General features: G+C 43.6%; 1 protein-coding gene across 1 annotated transcript in view; it reads left to right on the top strand.

Moving 5' to 3' along the window:
* The window catches only part of BANP (BTG3 associated nuclear protein), an 88,165-nt gene extending 65,849 nt beyond the window's left edge, over nt 1-22,316 (top strand). The window contains exons 12-13 of the mRNA XM_087971788.1: nt 15,876-16,014; nt 19,079-22,316. Of these exons, the coding sequence (XP_087827914.1) occupies nt 15,876-16,014; nt 19,079-19,188 (249 nt within the window). The 3' untranslated portion in view covers nt 19,189-22,316. The remainder of the gene's footprint in view (nt 1-15,875; nt 16,015-19,078) is intronic.
* Nucleotides 22,317-24,023: the final 1,707 nt, after the last annotated feature.

Genomic DNA, 24,023 nt, shown 5'->3' with positions numbered 1-24,023 from the left:
GCCTGCTTTGGGATCGAACTCCGGCAGCTGCGTCGACAGGAGAACCAGCTCTGGCCGCCCCCTTATCAACTGCATGGATCAATCAAGGGGGCAAAATAGATCAGCAGGAATCTTATTTTTTTTCTTTTACTAATCTGTTATTAATAATTATTTTTATTTGCCTCCGGTTAGCCAATTCATTCTGCCATTTTTAATCCTTATAAAATTATTATTTGTTGGAGGCACAACAAAATAGGGGGCTTGGAGTATATCATGGCATGATCAGTCCTGCGTGGGGGGGAACCCTTTTCCCTCCTCAGAGAAATGGGAAATATCAATTGCAGATGGGAAAGGTATAAATGAAGGGTTTGGGGATAGATCTACTCCAAGAAACATCCCAGAAAAATCACGCCAAAGAGGAGCATGAGCTGAAGATTGGCCCCAGGGACAACCTTGGCCCAAAGAGGCCTGTTGAATTCTGCCTTATACTTTTGGCCCCCGTTTTTATGCAGCCCCAAATGACAACAAAACAGGGATGGAGCGGATGATTAACTTGTTTAAAAGGCTGAACTGAGCAGAGCGATGGGTTGGTACATCATAAAAAATTAATGCTGTTATTCTTCACCGTGTCTTGCCCGCTGCATTGTATTTATATGATGTATTCAGTTTCTCTGCTTCTCTTCAAGGCAAAGGTTTACTATGGTAGTATTTCTTTAAAAGCAGAAATTCTCTTGCCTGTGAGCTCCTCATCCCTCTCCATGGAGTGGATTATGTGGACGTGTCTCCATCCAGCCCGGCTTTTTTCTGCTCTAGATTCTCAGGGTGTGTGGACACCCTGAGTTGTGTTATAAAGTCCTTGCTGCTTAAATAGCACAAAAGTTTTCTTCCAGTTTGGTTTGTCAACTTCACTGAGCCTGAGCAGAGTTCGCAGTGTGCTTTCTTGCACGAGCATGCACCTCTTAGGCACCCTTGACATCCTTCCCTGAATCCTTCTCTGGCCCTTTAGGTAAGGGTTTGGTAGAGCGGGGCTGAAGTATATTTCAATATCCGTTTCTTGTCTTCTGAAAATCTAGACTCGACTCCTGCGAGGGGGAGCAGGGCTGATCAGGGGGAGCATAGAAAGCCAGGGATGGAAAGCTGCTCCCCCTGGACGCGCATCTGTCAATTCTGGCAGCTTCTTCCAGTCTGTGGGCCTCTTTCTCAGATGTCATTCGGTGGTTGAAGTACTTCTTTCCAGTCAACCAGGCTTCGTCCTCTCTTCTCAATATGCCATTTTGCTTCCTGAGGGCTTCTCCAGGGTGGCTGCCAATCCTATGAGACTCTCCTGAACAATAATGCCAGCAGTTGGGGGGATTGGGCAGCCAAGTGGGTGGCATGGCCTACTTTCACACCAGTACAGCAGAAAACAGAATCAGGCCACTTCAAACGTTGCCCTGTTGGCCACACAGACAGGAATTTTACCACAGATGTGGGCATGACTCAGGCCCTCGAAAATCATGCCCCACTCTTATTAATTCAGTATAAAAATGCTTCCCGCTCCTGGCTGAGAAGACAATGATGTGGCCCCGGAGTTCCTCTACTCCAGTATTCCAGCACATCATGCTCTCTGGAGGAATAGCAGATTGTCCAAGTATAAGAGCATGTTTGAAAGGAAGGATTAGGGGAGGCTATATGGTGTCAGACCCGCCCAGCCAAAGGGCGATGGAAATATTCCTATATGGCCAGTGTAGGCGAAGAAAAAGAAAACATTTCCAATCAGATGTCTGCTTTCCTCGGCTTTCTTAGAGTTACCCTTATATTCGCAGGATCTGGTGGGAAATAATGGAGGCCAGTAGAGTGTAAGGTTAACCTTGCAGTCACGGCAAGTTCCTGTTATTTTACACACCCTGCCAAGAATTTGTCTGATCCCTCGCAGTGGCTCCCTTTCAGCCATAATGGTTTCCTCTCTGGCAGGCCTGAGGGTGTATCGGGAAAAATGTGTGAGAAAAATGCAGAGGGATGGACGTGGCTTGCAGGGCAAGTAGAGTGAGGCCAAAGCTGAGAGACTTATAAAGGCCACTTGGGCCACTCATCCGATCAGGAGGCAGAGAGGATGGGAGGAGGAAGGGGAGGCTCCTGTGCTGGGCAAGGATCTGGCGCAAGAGGCGCTTCCAGTGGCTTTTATTGTGTTCCATTTTGCTCACCAAGGGGAGAGAGTGCGCGTGGAAGAATTCAGTCGCTCAGTAATGGAAATAATATCCCTTTCGGATTCCAGACAGACAACCCCACTCCCACCCCGTCCTTCCCTCTTTCTGTCTTCAGTACCTTTTCCCTCTTCCCACCTCCCTTGGACGTGATACCTTGGAAGAGGTAAAGCAATGGAAGGGAATCTGGAAAGCGGAGTTTATGGGCCATTAAGCCCCAAAGGGGCTTTTTCAAAAGGCAACTGGAGTCTTTGTTTTTCCTTAAAGAGGTTTCTTCGCTTGTCCTCCAAGAAGCTTCATTCAGAAACTTCTTGGGTGAGAAGCAAAACGTCTTCAAGGAAAAACAAAGGAAGTCCAGTTGCCTTTTGAAAAAGCCCCCTTGGGGTAACCGTGACCTGGAGGACTGAGAATCTCAATAGACTTAGGCCATTAAGGATACTTTTACAAAAAAAAAGGAAGGAAGGAAGGAAGGAAGGAAGGAAGGATGGAAAGAAGGAAGGAAGGAAGGAAGGAAGGAAGGAAGGAAGGAAGGAAGGAAGGAAGGAAGGAAGGAAGGAAGGAAGGAAGGAAGGAAGGAAGGAAGGAAGGAAGGAAGGAAGGAAGGAAAGAAAATACAGTCTTAGGGATTACACACAAATATCACTTATTTTATAAAGAAAAACTTGCTCCCTGAGTGTGAAAAAAAATCTTCCATTCCCATCTCCAACAACTTTTTAAAACAAATCCAACAGCATCAGGCCCCTCTGCTGCACGTTGCTGTTGACCGAAAGCCTTTAAGGTATGATGATCTAATTTACATATGAAATCAATCAGCATTACTGCGTGGGGAAGGGGAGGCTCAGTTTTTCTCTGGACAGCCATTTCTGAAATTTATGAGTATGTTTTGGGATGCACGGCATTCACTTCTGAGCCAGCACGCGGATGCTGCCAGCATTTCAGCAAAGGCCCGGAGTCCAGAACTCCTATTGCGACAGTCAAGTTGCTTTGCAAAATGTCTTGGGTCTTGTTTTAGCAGACTTGTGAATGAGCCCTGAGATCCAATGAAAGCAATAGCACACCAACAGCTTTCGTTCTCAGGTTCACCTGAGTTCAGCCGTCCTTGATTGCAAAGCCAGGGCGAACAAATATGCTTTCACAACTGCATCTGACTCCGCTTTTAATAAATTCCCTAAGAACATGAGAAATTGCCACCTACCTTCAGGGTTAATGGATGGAAACTGCTGAATATCATCAACTGGGAAAAACCCCCTGGTTTATTTAAGTTTTGTTTAACAAATCCACACTTGGAATACTTCGAGGATGGGCTCCAGCAGAATCTGAAAGCTTGGAAGTTTAAGACTCTTGTCCCAGGGACCGATCCAGACTGGATCCTGCAACTTCGAATACTTCATCCTCCCACTCCCCCCCCTTTCCCACAGGCTGTTTATATCTCAGCTATGTCTAATCGTAGTTTCTGAGAAATGTTAGGGTGGTTACACCCATCCACTTAATCACACAAAATGTAGTGTGACCCTCAACCCTAAGAGCCCGCTCTGGAACCTTTTTTTTTTTTTCATCCCTTGGTTTAATGCAGGGATGGGCAACTCTGGCTCCTTTACGACCCATGGACGTCGATTCCCAGAATTCCTGAGCTGGATCGTAAAGGGGCCCAAAGTTGCTCACTCCAGGCTTGATGGGTCCCAGGCTGAAGATCCCCTCTAGAATCAGCTCTTTTGAAGTGAGCAGCGGAAGATGGCTCTCCTTTCCTGGATGATCGACTTCGTTTGCAAGTCACGAACGCCTCCTTTGATGCCCTCCGTTAGGAGTGGATCTGTGCAATGTGCATAAGCCATAATGAATGGTTTACATTTCGTTTCAAGCCATAAATAAATGAGTCTTGTTCTAGCTTAACGTGGTGCATGAAATCAGACGTAGGAAGTGACGCCTATAGACCAGTTCTGAAAGGGACTCCCTATCTGGACACGCCCATCAAATCTGAAAGCTCTACCGAAGCCCATTTGAAAGAAATTACAGGTTCTTTTACCACAGCTATCCATTTTCTCCAAAATCTTAAACGCACTTTTCTCAGTTTCTCTTAAAAAGTTAATTTCCTGTCAAGCATTTGTTTCATTTCCTTCTTTCTAGAAATGAGGAATCTCTGCAAAAGAATCTCTCCTCCTTCCTTCCTTCCTTTCTTCCTTCCTCCCTTTGGCAAAATTAGCAGTCGCAGGATCCAAACAAAAATGATTCGTTTTTCCCTACAGAATCCTAAATGCAATAAATTATATTAAGTGAGATAAAAACAAGCATGCCAGAAAAAACAAACATACTGTTACAACAGCTGCCCGCAGGCTTATTAACAGCAGAGACACTAATTCTCTAATCACCTATGGGAAATTGCTCAACTGGACTCAACTGAAATGAAATCCCATTATTTATTTCAGCATTTCTATACAGCCTTTCAAAACAAAAGCACTTTCTAGCAACAAAGAATCGGTCTCATTAAAATATGCCACAATGTAAGTTTTCCAGCAATTCAACTTAAAAGAACCATTTAAGTATTTACCGTTGTCTGGCTCAGTAATTCTGAGAAAACAAATTAAATGATTTAACATTATTTCAGCTTTCATTATTTCAAACTAAAATTCAACCCAGTCTCTTTAATCCATCTGAAATACAATAATCTATATTTCATGGTTGATTGCTAATTGTCTTCATTCTCACATGCATACAAATATATATATATAGCCACTATTGTTTTCCTATAAACCATGATCTGTAATTTTGCTTCCTAGATCAAGAGCTAAATGAAAGTTCCTTTGGGAATCTCAACAACAATCCAAGATTAACATGAAATACTTATATGATATTAGGGATTTAATTCATTTCTAAGGCTGTCCATTAGGAAGCGACTGACAGCAGTGTGGGGTAAAGTGCATAATAACGAGCAATAAACTACCAAATACATGTGAGGTCCTTGTAGCTGAACCTTTCGGGTACTCTGTCCTATCATTCAATCGAGGAACTTCAATTCCTTTCCACATTCCAGTCAGTGAACCATTTTATCTGAAGCACCACAAATTCTAAAATAATGAAGTAAAGAAAGCAAAGCGCATAAATTTGAGAGTTAAAAGACCTCGGCTTTTTAAAAAGCTTTATCTATTGGATGAAAAATAGACCTATTCTTCTAAATCACATCCATGTTGGTGCAGTATCCATTTCTTTTGGCTTCAACCAAAGCTTGAGGTTGCTTTAACTTTCCGCCAACAGTATGCGTGCATAGGGATGTGAAGTCTGTGTAAATCTCCTCTATTCCCAATGGTGTCTTTTGTGCCTGCAGATGTGGATTACACACGCATCTGCCTACTAGGAAGTTTATTGAATCGATGGTGCTAGAAAGAACCAGGTTCATATCAGCAGGCTCTTTGAGGCTCCAGTAGCAGCCCACTGCCTCTTCCTGCTGTTTTAAGTGAGATTTGTTGTCATGATAATTGTTTTGGAAAATGAGGGGGGGAATCCTGTAAATTAAAAAAAAACACTAATCGTGGATGTACACATGTTTCCCATTATCATCCCTATAAGTAAAGAGAAGTAGAAGGCTGGATTACCTTGGCTTCATTCATGCCCCAAATGGCTCTTGTTTCTTAGCAGGAGTAAGATCTGAATTTGAAAAGCTATCTACAATCGCATCAAACTCAAAATGTTGTTCTTTCATGATTCTATTTCCAACCTTGTACATATTTGTAGCATGAGCTTACTTGGGAGAAACTTCTTTTCTTTATATTTTATCTCATTTCAGTGGAGAATCTATGACTCTTCTGTTTGCTAACCTGATATAATTTTAGGAGAATTCATCACCAGGACAACGGCTTAAAAAAAATCCAATAATCCCAAATCATGTTCATAAACATGAAGATATATTTGTGCTATATTTGCATTCCTAATTCCAGATCTAGAAATAAAACTGCCTGGGACTACTTTGCTAAGCAAAATACAGAGAAACTCATCTGGAATGCCCCCCCCCTTTTTTTTTGCCAACCAATTGTGTCTGGTTTTGTCATCCTCCATTGCATCCCATCTGGATTGTTTTCCATAACATTTTATGTACATTTTAATCAGCTAGTCATTCTTGAAGGTCAAAGGTGAGGGTCCTGTTTTTCCATGTTGAAACCTTAGAAAAGCATTTCAAATTCATGCAACTTGGCTCTGCTATCAAAGACATTCTTTGTAGAGAAATCATTTAATGAGCGTGGAGCAGGGCCGTGTGAGAACACAGCAAATGTCACTAGGAGCAAAGCACAATTGTATACGAGTGGGAATTAACACTTGGGCAAATTTGGAACTCGGGGCAGAAATATCAGAGGTCCTCAAAGGTTCATTCTATAATGTGTTTCTTGTAGGCATTTGTTTCAGCTAGGTTTTTCCATTTCTGTGCAGGAATGGTAACCCATCCTCTAGTTCTTAATGGAAGAAAATAGGCACTCTAATTCTACATTATGCCTGCTGTATCATACCTGTGGCTTAAGCAGTGTTGCTTCTACTAAAGATGTTCGAAAGGCAGATAGTTTGCACTGCATGTACTGTATATCTTCCATGTTGTACATTAAAAACATCCATTCAATGTTTGGAAATGATTAAATACTCAACTAGTGAAGGTCTTTCATTCCTGCCTCAAGCCCTTTGGCTGTATTTAGTCAACTGAATGACCAAAGTCATCCTATCACTTTCTGCCGTACTTTGGCTCTGTTTATGTTGTTTTCTGGACACCTAGGCAGACATATATGAGTGTCTCATTTATTTTGGCCATGTCATCCTGGGAGAAAGCAATTATGTTGGGAAGAGTTAGCAGTAAAAGGAAACCAGGCCTCCAAAGAACATGGTGACTGGACACGATCAAAGCTGATACCAGCCAGAGCATAGAGCAACTCAAAGAAACAGTGCAAGATCAGAAGGTGTGGAGAGACCTGGCCAACAGAATCACCGAGAGTAGGATACAACTGAATGGAGAACACCATCATATGGGGGTGCCCCTAACCAACGTACTCAGATTGAAGAAGCTCCTTTGTTAAGCAGCGAAATGTTTCAAACCAACAAGAAAAAAATCCATGACTCCACTTCTAGACCACTCTGCCTGGAGGACCTGGAATCTTCACTGATCTAGACAGACCACATTTATGGAGTTTTCTTCAAGTTACGTGGACAGAAGACATGTTGATATCTGGTGGAGCGAATAGGGAAAAGTAATCAGGGGCCACCCCTGAATTCATGCTGCACGTTGAAAGCTGATGCTGGAATGGAAGCAGATGAAATGCAGCGTTAAAATAATCACAGTCGCCCAGAAGGTCCCACGTGTCAAATATTCATAAACTTGCGAAAGGCCTTAGTCATAAAACCGTGAACTGCAACGAAGGGTTTCATGCATGGTGAATTTCCTCAGGAGCCATATACTCAAATTAGTAGCACGTATCATTTTGAGGCCCTTTTATGAAGTGTTGTTCTTGTTCCTGCCACTCTATGAGGTGGAACATGATTACGCCTTCCAGATGTCGGAGGGCAGTCACCAGAAACTGGGCCTTTCATGCAGAGAGCCTTTGACTTACCAAGGGAACGGGAACTGTTCAACAAGGGAGCGATGGCTTCTGTTCCTGAGAAGCAGAACCGTTTGGAAACAGCACCTTTTCCAATCCACATGAAGAACATAAGAACATCCCCTCACATTCTGGTGGGAGAGATGTTCCCTCATGATGGGATCCAGAACGAGTCCCAAAGCTCGGAAGACTAAAACTCTGGTCTTGGTGACCGACCCAGATTGGATCCTGCAACATTATCCTGCGACACGTAGATTTGCCTTCATTCTCAACATCAGCTATTTTTTTTAAAAAAAGAGGAAGTGTATTCTTAAGCTTCAGAACCATGAATGAATGAATAGCATTTAATTTTGATTGAGCTATAATTGCTTTAAAGAACATACTATTTTCTGACACGTATGGGAAACTGAGGCCAGCAGAAGATGACTTATTTCCAGTTAATGAGATCCTTAGCAATTCTCAATTTCAGTTTGGAAATACTTCCTTTTTTATTGCATTTATTCCCCTCTTTCATTTTCTAAATCTAATTATCAGTGATGGTGTCTATGGAATTTCTCAGCCATCCAGGTCCTGGTTGTCCCAAAGGTGCTTTTTCAAAAGGCAACTGGACTCTGTTTTTCCTTGAAGACATTTCGCTTCTCATCCAAGATGCTGCTTCAGCTCCCACCATTCAGTCTAAACTGAAGAAGCGTCTTGGAGGAGAAGCGAAACGTCTTTGAGGGTGAGAGGTAATCCAGTTGCCTTTTGAAAAAGCATCTTTGGGACAACACATTTTTTTGGCTGTCTTTTGCTAACACATTTTCAAGATTCCATTTCTGATTTTTATGGACGATGTGGCCCAGGTTTATTTTCATTGATACAGCCTTCCTGAGAAAAGATAAACCTAGTTTATGAAGCTAAGTGCTGAAAAGCTCAAATTTAAATAGACACGATTTGGGGTTATAGCTCCACAGATTTCCCAGTAGGGTATTCAGCGGACTTACAGAACTGGCAGTCTACTGAGGATCCCAGATGTGTACTCTAGATGAAAAGTTTTAGGTCCAGAACTTCAACGTAAATTGAGATTTACACACCATAGCTTTTTGATTCCCATAAAGAAACTGGACAGCATTCAAGAAACCATTTTTTTAAGCAAGTTCATCTGCTGGTAGAGAACGTTAACGTTGACGCAGGACGCTGTAAGGATAAGCAGAGGAAAGTGGACTTTGGCTGGCCCGTTCCTCCAGCTTGGTAGCAAAATATATTGCTGTGCAGAGGAGACATCTTAAGGTCAGCCACAGGGCAGGAATAGCTGACTGAGATGGTTATTTGATCATTGCAAAAACGCCTATAGTCAAATGAAGTGGAGCTGCACACCACGAGCATACTTGGGATGCTGCAGAGGAGTCCTCAACCTTGGTGAGTCTCCTGCAGCTGCAGAATGGCTTGTTTCCCACAAAGACGGTCTTGGGTCGGTCTTCTCGTAGAGGAAAATGGAGGCCTGGCTAATCACCACGAAGCCCCTTGGAGAAGGAGGGAACTGCAGATGAGGACAGGCAGGTAAAAGAGAGTAGAAGAGAACGAATGAAAAGAATTCAAGTCTCTTAACACCATATCAATTATTTTTTTAGGGCGCTGAAGGAACTAATGGAGGTGGCTATGGATCCCACACTTGGTCATTTCTTTGAGAACTTTTGAAGGACTGGCAAGAACTCCAGAACTTAGAAAATCATGGCCTTCCTTGAAAATGCAAGCGCACACCTGCATTTTGCCTCAAACTGTCATGATCTTTATCCCAAGTAGCAAAAGAACGCTTCATTTCAGGGTTGTAGTCACTATCCCTGTAAAATTCCGAGCCTAGAAAGTTAAAATCTCTTGGCACCTCTGCTTTCGTTCCACCTAATTAAAAGAGCCATCAAGACCTTCTGAGAAGGAAGCTCTAAACTCAGAAGCCCAGTAAGTTAGGATTTGGTTTGGCCAATCCTGCTTTGCTCAGTTTTCATTATTGCAAGAAGGATATGTGTGGAGAGAGAGAAAGCTTTTAAAATGTTTGGCAATCAAAATCAAATAATGCCTTAATTTAAGAAAAATGGGTGTGTTTAGGAAGCCATCACTTGCTGGGTTCATGGTTTTCTAATTGCCTTGTAGGATAGGATAGCCCTTTGACTCTCCATTGTGGCTAGTCAATCAAGCTGGCTTGTTTCTTAAGATCTGAACTGGAATGATGATGATGATGAAGCGCACAGGTCATTGCGATTCCATCTGATCATGAAAGAAGAAGGGTACGAGGCCCGCCCATTAATGTGCTGTTATTGTTATTTTAATGCAAGATCTGCAATGGTATCAGCCCTTTTCTCCATTCATAGAACCACTCATTTCCAAGTTTTGCAGCTTGGTGTTACAGCAATGTTTTGTTACCTTGGCAACAAAAATCACATTTTGCTTGCAATTCCTTTTTGGAAAAACTCCTGCTGTGAGTTATAGCATAAATTAAAACATTTACTTAGTTTTACTATTTGTTTCTGTTCCCCCCCCCCTCCGCCCCCAGTGATAGAATTTGGCAAAAAAGGGATGTTTTGAATATAAACTCAGGGACTACAAAATAGGACATTATACCCAAGCGATTCTAGTGGCCCTTTGAAGATCAACACAACTCCGGATTGTAAAAATTTTACTGGATTCTAAGTAGATTCAACAAATGACAGGTGCTTTTATTTCTTTGTGGAAGACCCAGCATGAAAAGATAAACACAATTTGGATGTTTTCTAAAGCAAAAAAATAAGAAATGTGGAACTAACTGAAGCACGTTTCCCTTGACCATGGAGATCAAGAAGTGACATGACACAAGTTTATCAAAATACACAGGAAAGAGAAGCAGAGAGAGGTGATTTTCTCTCTTCTCTTAATAACTAGAACCTGGGTCCTCCTAAAAATAGATAGATAATGGTTGGTTGGTTGGTTGGTTGGTTGGTTGGTTGGTTGGTTGGTTGGTTGGTAGATAGATAGATAGATAAATAGATAGATAGATAGATAGATAGATAGATAGATAGATAGATAGATAGATAGATGACAGATAGATAGACCAGTTATTTGTAGTTCTTTTCCTGAAATTACTTTGGAATTATGCAATGAACTCTTTAACCATGCTACAACTATCTAGAGAAAACTAAATTTGCCAAAAGTACAGTGAGTTCACTAGGTTGGCAAAGATTCAATCCGCAGATTTCCTGAATCTTAACTTGGGATTCTTGTCAGCTACCTTTTGCTGGGTCACAGCCGAGCTTTAACCAGGACCTAGGTCAGATTTCTCTCCACTGAAGGAACAAGAAGACACAAGGTAGAGTTACGTCTGACCTAGTAACTCCTGGCCCCAAGCCACAGAGACCTGGCTCCCAGCTGCCTCTCTTCTCTCTTCCCATCAAATGTGTAATAGGTTTCTGCTGATGAGACGTCCCCTTCCGAACTTTGCAGAGTCTTTGGCAGGCATTCCCGTTCCTTGCACTCCAGTGAAGTTAATTTAATCAAGAATTCCCCTCAGGAGGCTGATTAGCGAGACAGCACGAAGGCCTGGCCCATTATTTGCTTTTATTGGTTTAGAAGGCATTCACATATAAATATATACAAAGAGAATCACCTCTCCTTGACCTTGGAATATGATGTCATCCTTCAGTCCTTTGGCTTCATTGTGTCACAGATGTTTCCCACCCAACTGCTGGATTTGGACACGTAACAGCCAGTTATTTCAGAGTAGCCCTTTTTGGGGAGGGGAGAGAAAGAAATTGGGTTGCTATCACTTAACTTAAATGTGGGGCTTTCTGGATGAGTCTTACTAACAATGAGAGCTGTTTTTTTTTGTTGAAGAACATTTCTCATTCTAGTAGCTAGGATTCAATTTTTGGGTTCCCCAATCAAATCAGCAGTTTGCACAGTATCTTCCTGTTTCTTTTCTTATATTTTCTTCCTTCAAATGCTCTGCATTCATGATCTGGGTGCCGTATTGTAGCAGCGACCGACTGGTTAACAGCCATTCTGCACTCAGAGCCAGCTTGAAAATAATATTCTTCTCTCTCCTAGGATTTGCCCAGCCTTAATTATTTAAACACACCGATACCCCAAATAGCAATAAATAAAAGCCTATTTCACGGTATCCTTGGAAGAATCTGTCTACTTCAAGGGAAAATGTTTTTGCTTTTTGAAAAGACTTTCTGGAATGGAAAATATTTAATGTCAAGAGCAAGCCATTTATCGGAAAAGTAGCCCCGAGCAGTAAATGGTAATGTAGCAAGATGTGACCTGAGAATTTACTGAGCTTTAAAACTGTAAGCCTTAGGAGAAACAAAAAAATGGGTGGGCGTAAGAAAGGGAAGAAAATTTACTGTCTTTTAATAGTTTCCTCTCTCCCCAATGATAGTGAAGTGCTAATTGGGAGATAGGGGTTGCCGATGGAAGTTGTTGAAATAGGGTGAGCCCTGACAGCCGAGCGAGAGCAGGATAAGAGTCTCTCTGGGTTGCTATTCCCAATATCGCTAACAACCTTGTTGTGCGCGGCTGCAAAGTTCACGAAACAGGTGTGTTGCCTTCCCACAACAAGAGCAGAGTGTGCAAAGATGCATGTGCTCCGCAGCTGAATGGGACACAGTTGCTGTAGTTCTTAACATTACACTTTTGCATTTGTCCTTTTGCAAGAAAAGGAAAGACGGTGGGATTCACCCCTCAGACTGGCTGGGATAAACGTTTGTGTGTTCTTGCTTTTGTTGAAATGTATACACCACCCATCTCACACTCTCTAGTGACTCTGGGAGGCTTACAGTAGTATAAAAAAAACATTAAAAGCCCTAAAATTAACCACAGTTTAATAATTCAGGTGGGCATGCCAGAAATTGCTCTACTGCGGAGGCTCAAAATTGGCCTGCCTCCGCCCCAAACGGAGGAAAGCTGGGGAAAGGGCTGAGAATCGCATTTTTTCTCTGTAAATGGACTGAAAGGAAAAAAAGAAGGGGAAGGAATGGGTGGATTGTAGATACCTTACACTCGTTTGTGCTTTTTGGTCCCCCTCAACATGCAAAATGGCAGGAATAATAATCAGCTGCTACATCTTGGCAGGTTTAGCTACTCCTTCTCCTCTTTTTTGATCCAACGGAAAAATTGATAGCAAATTCAGTAGCTCCCTTTCCACATTTGCAAAGCCTGAGCTCACTTATTTACTCTGCAAATGTGGCGCCTCAGAGGTGACCTGCCAGCATCCAGGACCCGCCAATAGAAGTTTAAAAATTCAGACCTGCTGCAAGGTTTTATGGGTGGTGGGAAATACGCTGGCTGAGGAATCTTGGGAGTTGATGTCCACAAGCCTTAAAGTAGCCCAATTTGGAGACCCCTGGCCTTTATGATGAAGAGCGAAGCAAAAGAGCTTATTGAGATAAGCTTCTTTGCAGAACCCAGAGATTGTTAGTGTTGTCTGGCTGGTTAAGAAAGCCACTGCAAAGAAGGCCCAACAGCACCTGCACTTTCTGAGGTTGCTGAAAAAGAGTGGTCTGGGTGAGAAGGTGCTGGTTACTTTTTACCATTCTACCATCGAGAGCATTTTGTGTAACAGGGTGGTATGCTGGATGCTCTGAAGTGGATAAGAAGATGCTCCAGAGAGTTATAAACACAGCACAAAAAATCGTCGGTTGCTCTCTTTCTTCTTTGGAAGAGATTGCGAAGACTAGACTGCTCTCTAGACCACTAAAAATCTCTACAGACTGTTCTCATCCCGGTCATTCATATTTTGAACTGTTACCATCAGGGAGACGTTATAGGTGTCTTAAAATGAGGACTAATAGACTGAGAAACAGTTTCTTTTCCAAGGCAGTAATTGTCTTGAATCAAGCATTTTTAAACTATTTAACTTACTAAATGTTTTAGATAGGTTTTAGACTAGGTTTATTATTATTATTGTTGTTGTTATACTTTTTAAATACTCTGTAGTGTGATTGTGATGTGGTGTTTGGGGCACTGTGCTGGAGTAGCTTTCAAATTTCATTGTATTCGTGGAATGCAATGACAATAAAGGTATTCTATTCTATTCTATTCTATTCTATTCTATTCTATACTCTCCTTTTCTGTTCTATTCTATTCTGTTCTATTCTATTCTATTCTATTCTCTCCTATTCTATTCTATTCTATTCTGTTCTATTCTATTCTATTCTATTCTATTCTATTCTATTCAAGTGATGGTTTTGGATCCTGTTTGTTGGTTGATAAAAACGTGACGTTGAGCCAGCTGGAGAAAAAGCAACCGTACTGTTGTGATCTGGACTGGACTGGCCCATGCTTTGACTAAAAACATTTAAAAATAATACACAATAATACTATATTGGCTTCCTTTCCAGATTCTTTTAAAAGAAGAAGTTTGAGGGGAAAGAACTCTGTTGTTTACCAATGTGTTTATCCAGTTTGATGATAACTCTACAGGCAAGATAGTAGTTTCGAGTGGAAGCTGTTAAATAAATTAGATTTATTTTACAAATGAAGGCAAATAAGCATGTCCCAGGATAAGGTTGCAGGATCCCATCTGTTGTGTGTAGCTTTTTTAGATTGGGGTGTTGCTGGCTGGCTATTAACGACTGAATCTACCTCTAAAAAGCTACAGGCAACAGCCCCCAGGTAAATACTCCATCCAGAACAGCTCAGAACATACAGAGAAGTTCCCATGAGTCTGAAAGGTCAGAAGACAAAACCTCTGGTCCCAGTGACTGACTGGGATTAAATTGGATTAAATCTATTTTAATGTGAAGACTCCATCCCTGCTCCTCTAACCTCATTTCAATCTCCTGGTCCATCCGTCTCTTTTTCTCTACGAAGGGTTTGCTTTTCATGCTCCCTAACCCTTGAACCATTATTAAAAAAAATCTGTAAAAATCTTCATTCAGCGAGAAAATTCATTTCATGGAGGGAAGGGGCTGGGTGACCTCTCAGCATTTTCCTTGTTATGTGGTACATGCAAACAGCCCTGGAATGTTGTGCTTCCACCAAATGTCGAAGCCGTCCTTGCAAAGAGACAATCAGTTCTATAGGCCCTCAAAGGGAAAACGGTTGCTATGAAAAATAGAGGAACACAACGGATGGATGGTGTGCAATCAAGTCGGTGTTGATTTTTACTGGGCACCTAGATGCATTTTTTCCAGGTGGTTCATCCCTAACCCCATCCTTCAATGGTGCACTCAATTCTAGGAGTTGAAATCCCCACGCCTTCAAGTTGCCAAGATTGGACATCTCTGGCTTATAGAAGACACCTTTCCACTCCACAGACAAGAGATTGGTGTCACAATTACACTGCTTCTTTTGCGGGCCTACACACAAAAGGGAGTCTGTTCGTGTTCTTTTTCATTAAAAAAAAACACCCCATAAAAGGAAATTGGATCTCCATTTTCTAGTTTAATAATCTTCCTGGCCTCTTGGAATTTAAATAAAAGTTGGACTGATAGAATCAACACCTACCCACAGAGATATAGCCAGTGGAAAAAGTGTGAAGCTGGGCTATATTCTGCAGCGGTGGTCATTAGCCATTGTTTACTCAGATGTCTAAGAGTATTTACTTAGTTCAGAGCTTGGACCAAGTTTTAAAATGCTTGGGAAGGGGATAGATTTAGGTGAGAGATTTCTCTTAAGAACTTGTGCAGTTATAAGTGGCAGATGAGAAAGGAAAATTATATTTTATACATCTTTTCTACTTTTCTACAAAGTAGTGTTCCAAATTCCACTAACTGGGTTGCTAGTCTGGCTTTTGAAAATGCTTTTTTCAACCTCGGTGTGTTTCTCAGCCTTAGAACTTTGAGATGAGAAGACTTCAACTCCCAGAATTCCCCAGTCAGCAGTCTACTTCGTTAAACGTCTTAATGTAATAATACTACCTTTAAGAACATAGCAAAGGGAAGGGGAATAGGCGGTGCCCACCAAAGTGGAAAGAATACTTTTTTTCCCCCTTCCAAGGTGGATGTTATATCAAATAAACGCATGGTGATTTCTTTTAGTATTTTCTGGACGGTCTTGTTCATTGCAGTAGTTTTATTGACAATTTGGGAAATTTTGTGCATGGGTCCGTGTTGCATGACCAACGTTTCATGACTTTGACTTTGCAAAGATGCCAACTGATGATGATGCACGCTCTCTCTTTCTCGGCCTACAGGTGCTTCAAGGTGCCCAGCTGATCGCAGTTGCTTCTTCTGATCCTGCAGCTGCTGGTGTCGATGGATCCCCACTTCAGGGCAGCGGTCATCCAGGACCCTTCCTATTCATGGATGGGGAAGGTGGAGAGGCATCTCACAGCTTCCATGACACAAAGACCTAGCACTCTCTCTTGTTCCTCTAAACCAGGGGCAGAACTTTACCTTTACCCCCAAAAAATTTATAACCGACCCTTCCTATTCATGGATGGGGAAGGTGGAGAGGCATCTCACAGCTTCCATGACACAGGACCTAGCGGTAATCTCTCTGTTCCTCTAAACGCATCCACTCCTTTTGTTAAAACCAAATAGCAACAGCACTAAGACTTATATACCTCTTTAACGGGAGCTGCTCCTTTTGAGCCCAGCGATAAATCTTTACATCTGTTGGCAGTGAGAGGCTGGAATTGCTTTCTTTCAGACCCTTTGCACCGTGTTAGCTTTTAATATTGTGGTTAACCACAGAGATTTATACCATGCTGCAGATCAGCCTAAAGGAATGCTGGCCCTTAAAAGGATGGTGAGGATATGTAAAACTGCAGATTAGGCTAGAGAGAGGGGGAGGGAGGGAGGGAGAGAGAGAGAGAGAGAGAGAGAGAAGCACGCTGGAGCTGATGGGGTGGCTTACTGAGCAGGCAAGGCAAGATGCGTGACAAGGAACATAAGACTATAAAAAAGGAAGTCTCTTTAAGAAATAGTGCAAGGGTGAAGCTCCTGGGAGAAAACATCACAGCCTCTTTTGTTTCTTCCTGTGCTTCGTGTCCAGGTGGTGAGCAGCTGGAAGCATCGAATGATCCCTGCTCAGATCAGCTCCAGTGTCTGTGAGAAAAGGGCTGGGCTTGTAGACAAAGCTCTCTGGGTAGATAGCTGGGTAGCAATGCTGCCCAGCTCAGAGGCTTCCATGCTTCCAGGTTGAGGGAGGATTGCTGGATGATGAAGTAGGTAGTCCTCGTTTTACAACCGTTTCTTTAGCGACCACTACAGTGGCACTGAACAAGGTGACTTACAACCAGTCCTCATGCTTACGACTGCCTCGGCCTCGCCATGGTCGCGGGATCCAAATGTAGGTGCTCGGCGTGTATTTCCAATAGTTGTAGCATCTCGGGGGGGCGGTTATGAGATCACCACTTGTGACCTTCCAACAATCAGGGGAAGCCAGATCCACTTAACGGCCCCATGATTCACTTAACAACTGCAGCGATTGGCTTCCCTGTGGTGGCAGGGAAAGAGTCATCGAATTGGGCCCGACTGCGGTAACCACCGCCTTGCTTAGCCACAGGAATTCTGTGACCCCAATTGCAGTTGTAAGTTGAGGACTATCTGTCCTCTCCCGCCACAATGCCAGGAAGGTGGGATCCGCTCTAAGGCCATCCCACCGTGGTGCTGCTGGTGTGACTCTCCGGGCCGTGGGGGTTCCGCGCAGCGATGCCCGGCCTTCCGAGGAGCAGAGGTTGGAGCCAGATTAGGTCCTTAGATGGCTGCCAGGCCCCACGCTTAGGAGGCTGTGCCAGCCCGGAGCTCCCTGGGCACAAAGGCTGCCAGGGCTCCCCTCAGCTGAGCGTTTGTTTCCCTGCGCTGATTGCATTCTTTTCCTCCGGATCCTCTAATGCTCCCTGACATGTTAAATTACAGTAATAACACTGGTGTGCCACCCAAGATTTGTTTTTCATTCCTTCGGCTGAAATTGGTGCGAGAGGAAACGTTTTCCTCTTAAAGCTGGCCCTTCGGGAAGCCTTCCACATCTGGTTAAATGTGGGATAATTAACCCAGCCCTTGAGGAGGAGTTATTTATTTTAGCAATTCCTCTTTCTTTCTTTCTTTCTTTCTTTCTTTCTTTCTTTCTTTCTTTCTTTCTTTCTTTCTTTCTTTCTTTCTTTCTTTCTTTCTTTCTTTCTTTCTTTCTTTCTTTCTTTCTTTCTTTCTTTCTTTCTTTCTTTCTTTCTTTTCCCCAGCTGCATTCAAACTGCTGTTGTAAATGTTCTGATTAGACAGTTGTGAATGGGGGGGGGGAGGGAGAGCAATTGAGATGACCTGTAAATTAACTGAGGAGGGGGCAAAATCTGTAATAACACGTTATTAAGGGCAGGAGAGTCAACAGTATTAGACAGTAATTCACTTCAAAGCATTCACCTTTAATTGGGGAAGAAAGAGTCGCCTTCTGAATTCATGGCTGGCTCTTCTTTATAAATCAGGATGGATCCCTCGTGCAATAAAACCGGAGGAAGAAAAGCTATTAAGGCAGCCTTCATCCTTTATTCACCTCAGCCCCTTCCTTTCAGGGTACGTTCCCCCTTCCCCCTTTCTAGATATAAAGAAGGAAGAGGTGGAGGGAGCAACTTGAGCAGGCGACATAAAATCAAAGTGCCAGCATGAATTGTTTAGACCCGAAGTTTTGGTGGCCTTGCTGGGCAGGAGACAGACAGGAGCTTCTAAGGCTGGCTGGAGAATTCTGGGAGTTGAAATCCACAAGTCTTCAAGTTGCCAAGTTTGGGGACTCCTGTTTTAAGGCACGAAAGCTTGGTTGGAGCTTCTTAGGGTTGAACGGAGAGCCTGGGGCGGTTTCTTTGCAGGATAAGAGCATCTTCCGAACCTCACAGCCTAGTTAACGAGGGAAAGTGTAGGAGAGAGAAGGAGGCATCTACTTTCTGGATCCCAGTGCTTGTCCTGTCCATCCTATCCTCACTCTCCCAACTGCAAGCACGGCTGGCTGAGGAATTCTGGGATTTGAAGTCCCGAAGTCTTTAAGTTGCCAAGTTTGGGAAACCCTGATCGAAAGCAAAGTTCTTGAGGAACAGAGCAGGTCTAAACACAAGTTTTACAAAGAGCAGCCAGTCACTCTTACCAATTGCTACCTTCCACCCTTCATTCTCCCCCTTGTTAGTAACTCAGAGGGAGATGGGTCCTTCGGGAGAGACACCACGCAGGTCACAAATAAAGGAAGCTGCTTCAGACTTCTACCACTAGTACGTGGTACTAGTTTTGGTGCCTGGCTAGCCACAGTTGGGTGGTGGAGAACTGGACCATGGAAAGTTTGGTTCGGATCCAACACGGGATGGTTTTCTTTAATGGCAGTCGAACCTTGTTTAGAGTGCTGTTACTTATTTGGGCTGTCAGCCAAAAGCCACGACCCCTGAAGGGGCAGACGAGCCCTCTGATGGTAAACTATGATGTGTTTGTTTGTCTGTCTGTCTTGCTGTTGTGCAGAACACAGACTCCCTTCACTCAGCACTCCAGCCAGAAATGCAAATAGACCACGGAGCCATTCAGATTCAGTAGGACAAGGTGACACGGCGGCCACCATCTCGACGCGTGGACGACAGCTAAAGATTCTGGTCGCAGAGCAAGTTCATCGTTTCGGCTCAGCCTGCGGGACGTTTTCCTGGACCTCTCCTGTACATACCTACGAGTGTGATCTGTCTCCTGTGACCTGGTTTGTACGGAGCCACGGGCAGATCTGATGGCTTGGACCAAGTCGTGGCGCCGTGGAACCGCCATCCTTCCACTCATGTTGCAAGGCTCCTAGGGTCCGTGGTTTAACTGACGGTGGGGGGCGGGAAAACAGCCCCGTGGGAGGGAAGATCTAACTAACTTTCATTAACCCAACTCTTCCAAGTGATGTAACGCACCACCGTTTCTCCTCCTCCTCCTCCTCCTCCCTGACTCCTCCCTGCAAATATCCCTCGACGTCTTCTCAGAGGCAGGGTTGCCTTGCAATGCATACCTTGTTCCTCAGAAAGAATCAAGAGTTGCAAATATATTTTGCTGTGAAAAGAATTTTTTTTTTAATTTGCTATGTTTGTAATGACAAAGAGAGAGAGAAAGAGAGAGATGAATTTAAAAAATCGAAAGTGGGACGGAGGCAGGCCCATGATCATAAACGTTCGCTTCTTTTGCTGCTGGTTTTCCCATTTCAGTGTAGTCATAAAAAAGGAGGGGGGGGAAAAAAGCATACAAGCGGAAACTATGCCTCTTTGCGGGGGGGGGATGGGTATTCTTGCAACTACTTTTTTAAAAGGGGGAAAACTATTATCCACCGCTGTAATTATGCATTTCTAAAGAAATAAATGTGTATTTATGAAGACCATTTTGAAAATTCCTCCCTGAGGTGTTACACACGTTCCCAGCTACGGCTTATGGTCACTCACTCAACACACTCACAGCTCTGGTTAACAATCACAGTCACAACACTTGTCACACATCTTTCTTTCTTTCTTTCTTTCTTTCTTTCTTTCTTTCTTTCTTTCTTTCTTTCTTTCTTTCTTTCTTTCTTTCTTTCTTTCTTTCTTTCTTCTTTCCTTCCTTCCTTCCTTCCCTCCCTCCCTCCCTCCCTCCCCCTCTCTCTCTCTCTCTCTCTCACACACACACACACATTTAGCCACATTTCTCGACTAGGCTGGCAGGCACTAGCCAGAGGGATGGAAGCCACCAAGTCTGCACCCGAAGATGGTCCAACCTTTTTTGTCTCATCCAGGTAACGTCTTTGTCTATGTTCCCTTTCCAGTTTGGTTTCTTCTTAAGTACCCCCCCCCCCCAGGAGGGGTCCTTTAGAGAAGATTCCTGACTTTTTCTCCACGTCACTCCACTGTTTTATCTTTAGGTATGGCAGCTTCAGCCTCATCTCATAGAGGTATAACTTACAGGACTTATTTTTCTGGCTCACATTAGATCATTTCTGTGCTGCTTCAACAGGAATTTGAGTTTTTTTTTCTGTCTCTTTGCTTGTATCCCTTCTCTAAAGAACCAGCGATGTGAGGTAAGAACAGACTGAGAAGAGAAACTGTTCTAAGGGTTATCCTGGTTTATTTGTCCTTCCCGATAGGGGATTACAGGGTCTTGAAAAGGGAGTTTTTAGATAGGGTAACCCAAATTTAGGGCAATGCACCTCGTTGTCTTTTTTGTCAGAAGAGAAGAAAATGGCGGGAAATACTCTAAAGCGAAGTCAGTTATTCTGCACGAGAAGGTTTGTGCAAATACTGAAATACTTGGATCCCCAACTTGGGCTCCAGATCAATTCTTGCTTCTATAGTTCCCAAAATAATTCATTAAATAGAAGCTTTGGCTTTGTTTTTGTTTTTTCTTTTGAACCAGAAATAGACATGCAAAGACAAGCCCTGGAAAACCAGGACGCTTTGGAACTGGAGAGCTTTTATAATGGACAGGAATGAGCGAGCGGGCTTGGTTGGGGCCTACTTAGTTAGCAAAACTATTTTGGTAGTTCCATGAATTGGCAGCAACCGTTTCACAAGAGGTGGAAGAGTGGCAGCTTGCAAAGAAACCATCGCTCCTGGGGGAAGGACCGTTAGGTACCAGAAGGCCAGAATTAGCCCCCTGATTCTTGTACAAACATCTCAGGAATTTTTAGTGTTGTCTTCTGCAGTTTGGCTAGAAGATAGTTTTTCTTCTTTTTATGCAAACACTTAGCTCTTCACTGCAGATAATTGCGGAAAACTGCAATCAAGCAGAACATTTATTTGACTGAAGGAAAATATGTCTGGCCCTTGGCAGTCCCGTGGTGATTAATTTTCCCCGTGGTCCGTCGTAAGTTATCCCTCCGTTTTCAGTGGAGAAACCGGACTGAGGCCACCTGAAAGACTGATAGAAACCGTATTTCCAGCTTCTTGTTTGACCTGGGACGTCACCATTTCCCCCCAGGGATTCAAAATTCTCTTCTTTAAAATGGAAGTAGGACGTGGCTTTCTCTGTGGTCCTCGGCTTACGACCGCAACTGAGCCCAAAACTTCCGTTGCTAAGCGAGACATTTGTTAAGAGAACTTTGCCCCAGTTTACGGTCTTTCTTGCCACAAGTTGTTAAGTGAGTCATTGTAGTTGTTAAGTTAGGAACATGGTTGTTAAGTGAATCTGGCTTCCTTGTTGACTTTGCTTCTCGGAAGCTCACAAAAGAGGATTACCTGATCCCGGGATAAGGCAACCGTCATAACTGTGAGTCAGTTGTCCGAATTCTGATCCCATCATCGTGGGGATGTTGCAGCGGTTGTAAGTGTGAACAAAATGGTCGTAAGTCCCATTTTTCAGAGATGTTGGAGCTTTGAACAGTCACTAAATGAACTGTTGTAGGGAGAGGTCTACCTGAAGTGGTTGTGTGAAAAACAGAGGTGTACCTAACCACCAGGAAATACCAGGCTTAACTTAATCAAGACACAACACATATTCCCTAAAACATCACCTGGAGGAAACTTTGAAAAAGTTGTCCCAGAATCAGGAAACGGGGTGACCATCTTTAAACTCCCTGACGCCATGCAATATTAAGGAAGTTACAGCAGAACCTGGTCATCTGGCATTTTTCTCTCTCTTTCTGAAGCACCTCTGCTTTTTCCTTAATCTGTGATTAATTGTTCCATTTTTTGGAAGGGGAAGGGAATAAATTTCTCTGTTTTGAAATTAAACTTTCTCTCTTTTCTGAAATGGATCCAGAACAGAGCAGGCTAAGATGGACTTCGGTGAGTTTGTCATCCAGCGGTGGCAAATCATCTACTGTCCAACTCATATGGTATGAACCAAGTGACCAAGTTCCAGTAAGGCTGGCTGGGGAATTCTGGGAGTCGAAGTCCACAAGTCTTAAAGTTACCAAGTTTGGAGACCCCCTGAATTATAATAACACACCTGTGAGGAAAAATATAGATGCTTTCCCCACCTTGTTGGGACTTGCAACTCTTCTCTGGGACGCCTTTCCTACAACCCAGTTTCTCGCATTCCCTTATACCAGCTTACATTTTGTAGCAAAAGATGCTGCAAAATAAACAAGAATGCAGACGTTACAACCCCCGAATGCGGGAAGTGGTTTTGTTTCAAGGACTTGCAAAAAACAACAACAACAATTTTTTTTAAAAAATGCTGTGGCTTCAAGGCAGTTTTTGAGAAGCTTGTCTGAGTCAGGTCAAGAGTCCGAAGAGTCCTGAATTTGTACAAAATGCTAACCTTGGGTTTTTGGCGACTTAGGATGTAACTTGAGAACAAAGCGGATTCGGTCCTGTAACGCAGAGGTCTCCAACCTTGGCAACTTTAAGACTTGTGGACTTCAACTCCCAGAATTCTCCAGCCAGCTGGCTGGAGAATTCTGGGAGTTGAAGTCCACAAGTCTTAAAGTTGCCAAGGTTGGAGACCTCTGCAAACGGTCCGATTTAATATATCAATGCAGAAAATGTATCAGTCCAGTAACCCAGTTAAATGTGCTGTTGTGTTAATCCAGCCGTGGGGAAAGCAATCGTTTCTCTTGGAGAACCAACTCCACAAAGCAGCAAATGTCTTGGTCCCTTTCTCCCTAAGCAGTTTCCCCCTCCTCCTCCTCCTCCTCCTCCTCCTCCTTGGAAATCGACGGAGGGTGTTTCCTGTTTGTTTCCAGCCCAACGAGGGTTAAACATGTGCGAAGAGGAAGGGAATCCCTATTCGGGAATTTGAGACCTTCCAGCTGAGAGTGCAGGGGGAGAGAGAGATGCAGGCAGACGTCACAACCCTCCTCTCGGCTGCACTCGGCTCCCATGTCAAAGGAAGCCTGCCGAAGGCGCACCAAGGGCTGCGGCACCACTGAGGCTGGAGATATGTAATGCCATCACTTCCGACTCCGGTGAGTAGGAAACGTGTCAGTAGCAAAGGAAAGGAAAGAAAGTGAACGTGCGGCTCTTCTTTCGCAGCTGGTGGGCCCCTCCAGCCATGCAGAAACAGCTTTCAAAGCTTGAGACTGTGGTGGCATCCGTGGCTCCAGAACAAAACATTTTGCCCCCTTGCGCTCTGCACAAACACTCTTACCGAGACCGGTACCCCAGTCCCTTTGACACCTGCCAAGAATTGAAAGAGAAAGTGGGGGGTGGGGGTGTGTGGAAAGCAAAGCCCTCTTAATCTTGCGGGTATCCAGGCCATCTCTCCACAAACTTTTCGGATATATTTGGGTTGGAGGGAAATGCAGCTTCAGCTCGGTGGGGTGAAGTCTTCCGATTGTCATCCGGCATCTCCTCGGAAGGGGAGATGATGGCAAGGCAGTTCTTGTTTGGGGTGGGTGGGTGGGTGGAGAAGTGATGGAGAGGGGCGTGTGTGTGCTGTCAAAAGAAAGGCCAGAGAGGGAGGGACATCTGGCTCTCCTCCTCCTACAGAAGAAA

This window comes from Notechis scutatus, chromosome 9 (assembly GCF_049901735.1).
Source record: "Notechis scutatus isolate UNSWTSFEM ecotype Mainland chromosome 9, rNotScu1.2, whole genome shotgun sequence".
NCBI classification, from domain to species: domain Eukaryota; kingdom Metazoa; phylum Chordata; class Lepidosauria; order Squamata; family Elapidae; genus Notechis; species Notechis scutatus.
This window is presented reverse-complemented; position numbering and strand designations above follow the sequence as displayed.